The sequence below is a fragment of the Mus caroli genome, chromosome 11, assembly GCF_900094665.2.
Source record: "Mus caroli chromosome 11, CAROLI_EIJ_v1.1, whole genome shotgun sequence".
In the NCBI taxonomy this organism is placed as follows: domain Eukaryota; kingdom Metazoa; phylum Chordata; class Mammalia; order Rodentia; family Muridae; genus Mus; species Mus caroli.
Window position 1 is genome coordinate 102,678,540 of NC_034580.1, and position 5,139 is coordinate 102,683,678.

The following is a 5,139-nucleotide window of genomic DNA, read 5'->3' on the forward strand; positions in this document are numbered from 1 at the left end:
TTTTTTTTTTTCTCATACTAAACACTTAACATGTTTCCTAAAAATATTCTCTGTAACTTTTTTTTTTTTTTTTTTTTTTTTCGGTTTTCCAGACAGGGTCTCTCTGTGTAGTAGACTGTCCTGGAACTCACTTTGTAGACCAGGCCTGCCTCTGCCTCCCAAGTGCTGGGATGAATGGCATTCACCACCAATTCCGGCCTCTCTGCAACCATTATTAAAGTATAAATTTATCCTGGACTATCATCTAACATATGCCCCGTGTATTTTTTTGTTTTAATCCTCACCCAAAACCAGTTTTTATTTTTCTGGCTCGTAAGTAAGGTTCATGGATTTGATTTTTGATTATGCATCTTCAATCTTTAAATCAAGAATATTTCCAGCTGGGCGTGGTGGCACATGCCTTTAAGAGGCAGAGGCAGGCAGATTTCTGAGTTCGAGGCCAGCCTGGCCTACAAAGTGAGTTCCAGGACAGTCAGGGCTACAAAGAGAAACCCTGTCTTGAAAACCAAAACCAAACCAAAGAAAAAAAACCCAAAAACAAACAAACAAACAAAATCCTTAAACCTGGAAAGACATCTCAGCTGGTAGAAGCAGCTGCTGCTAAGCCTGAAGTCTTGAGTTCTAGCCCCAGGACCCACACGGTAGGAGAGAACTGACTTCCATGTTATCCATACTGAACTCAAAATCTCATTTTCAGTCTGCAACTTTGAAGGAGGCGATTTCATCTAAAAGACTGAGAGGTAAAAAACAGCTGATGTTTGGGGGACATGGTAAGTGAGACTGTCTAATCAATCAATACCAAGAATACGGGATAAAATATACTACAATCTAATTGCATTTATCACTGGTTTGCTTTATTTTGCTTTAAATATTTAAGGGTTACAGTATATACTAATTTTCACAAGTTTGGATTTGTAGGGTGTTATTAGCTACTCCATACTGCTAAACGGCAAAGGCAGCATTTCCTAGAGATGAGCTGCCATCAACACTTAGTCTTGTAAAGACTGTCAGTGGTAGCTGGGCTGCTGTCCAAACCCCAGCACTCAGAAGGCAGAGGCAGGGAGATTTCTAAGAGTTCAAGGTCTACACAGTAAGTTAGTTTCGAGACAGCCAGGGCTATTCAAAGAAACCCTGTCTCGAAAAACAAGTTGGTGGGTTTTCTGTTCACTTTTATGTATTTACTTTTGAATTTGTTATACTTGACTTTAAAGATGTGTATCTCCTAGCTGACAAGCTAAAAAATTATCTGGCAAAAAAAAAAAAAACCACAAAAAACAAAACAAAGCAACAAACCAAAAAACAAAAACAAAACAAAAAACACACAAAAAACCCCACCAACAAGAAAAACCTGAGTTGCCATGTGGTGGTGACCTTTAATCCTAGCACTTGGGAGGCAGAGGCAGGCAGATTTCCGAGTTCGAGGCCAGCCTGGGCTACAGAGTGAGTTCCAGGACAGCCAGGGCTACACAGAGAAACTCCAAAAAAAAAAAAGAAAAAAAAAGAAAAACCTGAGTTGATAATTGTATTTAAAAGTGGAACAAAGGAAAGGAAGTCTTTGAAACTGCCTTGGTATCAATGAAAGCATGTGACTGATATAAGGTCCTACCTCTATAGTTTTAGGTTTGCTCGTCAAACTGAATGCTTTACCCATTTCTTCAGGAATGATGCCTCGGACCTTTGCCTCAAGGTGGATCACTCTGATGTTATTAAAAAAAAAAAAAAAAAGGAACCAGGTCACTTCTTTGCTTGGAAGCCTAGGGCCGTTGCTGTCTCCAAACTCGTGCAAGACTGCTTTTCCACCCCAAATCTGTTCAGAAGCACGAAACGCGAAGAGCCATACCGTGAAGAAGAGTCGCCCGTAGTTTCCCAGAAGTTTTTAATAAGTTCTCAAGAAATGCCACTAGCTGTTCCTTACTCGGCTCTCTGTCTTGCAAGATTTCGCGTATACTTTCTGGAGAGACTAACCTGAAGGCACTGTCCCCCGGCGGCGAAGAGCCCGGCTCGTGGTGGAGGGAGTCCACCGCGAAGACCTGCTCCCTGAACACCACCATAGAGGACCACCACTGTGAGGCTAGGTTCTTTCGTAACTCTACACCCAAAGGTCCAAAGCGCGCGTGGCACCCGCTCAGCAGAGCAGCCGTGCTGAGCTGCTGCGGCGTCCCGCTGAGAAAGTGCCTCCTCCGGCAGAGGTCTACCAGCGCCTCGCGGGCCACCGCCTGCTCGGGGGCGTCAGGCTGCTGCGTCCCATCTGCGGGACCCGCGTACCCGGACAGCCAGCACCTGCAGGCCCGGCGGCAGGCCCAGGCGCCGCTACCGCAGCGCATCTCTTCAGGAGTCGGAACACCAGCACCTCACGTCCTGTTTCAAACCTACACCAGCACCCGGGCCCGGCGGAAATGGACGTGCTGTAGACCACGCCCCCGGAAGAGCGTCACCCGCTGCTGAGCTGCAGCCGCCTTGGGCGTATCCCGGTCTCCCGGGCTGACGCCAGCGTCTCTGGTTGTTTACTACCTTGGGGATTTTCCGTTTGGTAACTCCACCTGCCTCACATTCACTTGTTCAGCTTTTACCACCATCCTGTTACTATGGAGTTAGCATCATGTTTTCCGGGCTGTCAAACAAAACGAAAAAAAAAAACCCCTTCCAAAATGTTGTCCTAGACGGTGCTGATGTGAGGCTTAGCGTTTAGTCCCCAAGGGAATGTGTTGTGTGCTTTTAGTTAATACCGGAAAGTCCCTAATGCTGGCAAACATTATCACCAATGGCCCCTCCACTCCCTCCCGGGTGTGGCTGGACAAGACAGGGTGTCCAGGTCTTAAAAAGGACTTAGGGAGTCTATTAACCACCTCCTCAAAACGTAATTTTTTTTTTTTAAAAAAGACTTTTGAGTTGCTGTCTTCACACACCAGAAGAGTTATCAGACCTCACTACAGATGGTTATGAGGCACCATGATTGCTGGAAGAGCAGTGCTCTTAACCTCTGTACTTCCCTTCTAGTAGAAAGCAGTTAATACTTGACTAGGACAAAGGGGTGTTTTTGATACTGGAGTTTGATTATAAGGTGCAAGACTGTTGTGGTAGCTCACTCCTTTAATCTTTATTGAGCACTAAGGGACAATCTCTGACTTCAAGGCCAGCTTGGCCTATGTATCAAATTCCAGGATAGCTGGAGTGGGGAAGGTGGAGGTGCAAAAACCCAGGTAAGAGGCCTCTACGCGAATAAATAAATGAAGAGAATGGGGAGAAAAATCACATTTATTAGTTAAGACAACCACAGGCTGGACACAACACACATGCTAAAAAGTGGACTGTCTTTTAAAACTTCAAAGGTAATTTTTTCCAAGCCCCACAATCATTTCCATAATTATTTACAAAATAAAAGGTCCACATTAAGACATTGAACAGTAAAATATGTAATAAATGCTCCAATCTACACCTATACTTAAAAATCATGAATCTGACTAGCCATGCCATTGAAAACCACTCAGGACTAGAGGATGAATCAGTTTTCAATGTTATCAGCCCTGGAAAACACACCCAGCTCCCACCCCCAGCACATTCTAATTTGTTTTAACATTTTATAAATAAGGCATTAACAATAAGCCCATTTTAAAAACAAAAAGTTAAATAACTTCCTTTAAGACTTTTGTCCTGGGCAAAAAACACACCAATTTTTTGGGAAGACATTTAGACCTACTTATAGCCATTCTGAAACAAAGCTGTTTGCTGGTGATCCTACTTAAATCTAAAGCTCCCCCCCACCCCCCCAATCCTTCTAGCTGTTAAGCCCATGTTGAACCTAACCCGAAAACTTTATTTACTGTGCTTTTGGTTATGATGTCTTCCTTGTGACTAGCCTACAAGACCCCTAAAATCCCCTGAAATAATGTGGAGACATTCCTGACTTCCAGGTGTGGCTATAAGCACTCGGGCAAGTCTTCGAGGACTAGGAACCTACAAGGTAACCTGCACTAAAGACACAGTGCTCTTGGGCTAACAGCCTTTCAGCTCTGCACATTTCGGCAGTTGACAACAAAACCAAGAGATGGAATAAAATTTTGATAAAGCAAAAATGTCATCACTTAAAACTGTTTTGCAAAAGAAATCACCATGTATTTATATAGTTCCTGTCCTGTAGTTCACTCTTAAGGAAAATAGGCTATTAAATGACTTACTTCCCTGATACTGAAAAATGACAAAGCTTTTATGCAATAAATCTGGAATTATAAAATCCATTGTCTCGAACTTCTTCCCATACGAACAGATCATCCTAAGGGCCTTCTGAGTTCCTCTCCTAAATCCAGGAATGGGAAGCAGTCAACTTTACTTGTGTAAAAATAAACACCAAAACAAAAATCCCCCCAAAAACATACTATCTAAGCCAAGTTGTACATGACATTATATATGTAAAATAAAGTACAATTTCACTTAATTCAGTCTTCAAATATCTTTTATTGGAAGGCCATGCATTGCCTTCATTTATTGTATTTGAAATCACTGTACAGTTACTTTTGTGAAAACACTGCCTGCATTTTCTAGTACAAAAAAAACCTAAAAATTGTTTCAGGAATGTAGAGAAATATCCAACTTAAATAGCGAAAAAAGTGCACCATAATTACTGCTGCACTGCAGTCATTTCTGCATTTCCCATGTTTCTTAAATAACTATCTTGTCTGATAACACACAATATAAAGAGCAATTATGAAAAACAGACATTTACATATACTTCTAAAGTCTTATTGAGAATACCCTGTTGGCATGGGATAGCCAATCATAGGCGCAGCAGCTGCGGTAGCAGGATATGCATATGCCTGTTGGTTCATACCATTGTGCATATTTGCAACATTACTTCCATATTGCTGAGTGCTATCATAACCGTTCTGGTAAGTCCCTGTCGGATTACCAGTCCTAAAACTGGTCTGTATGCCAGCAGATACAAAATTACTTCCAAAGCTCCCATTGGTGTAATTTGCAGCACTGTAAACACCATTCTGAGTTTTAGCCCCAAAATCTCTCTTAAGCAGATTAGAGTAGCCTCTGTCATAGTTTTCCCTGTCTCTAAAGGTATTAAATCCACCCCTTTTGCCTGCAGAGTATCTGTCACGACGATCATCCTTCATGCCTCCTCTACCCCTGGAA

The 5,139-nt window shown here is 42.5% G+C and overlaps 2 protein-coding genes across 2 annotated transcripts in view; both read right to left on the reverse strand.

Moving 5' to 3' along the window:
- The window catches only part of Polg2 (DNA polymerase gamma 2, accessory subunit), a 12,645-nt gene extending 9,725 nt beyond the window's left edge, over nucleotides 1–2,920 (reverse strand). Inside the window, exon 1 of the mRNA XM_029483561.1 lies at nucleotides 1,817–2,920. Coding sequence (XP_029339421.1) covers nucleotides 1,817–2,324 — 508 coding nt within the window. The 5' untranslated portion in view covers nucleotides 2,325–2,920. The remainder of the gene's footprint in view (nucleotides 1–1,816) is intronic.
- Nucleotides 2,921–3,237: 317 nt separating this feature from the next.
- The window catches only part of Ddx5 (DEAD-box helicase 5), an 8,716-nt gene continuing 6,814 nt past the window's right edge, over nucleotides 3,238–5,139 (reverse strand). Inside the window, 1 exon segment of the mRNA XM_021175969.2 lies at nucleotides 3,238–5,133. Within this exon segment, the coding sequence (XP_021031628.1) occupies nucleotides 4,737–5,133 (397 nt within the window). The 3' untranslated portion in view covers nucleotides 3,238–4,736.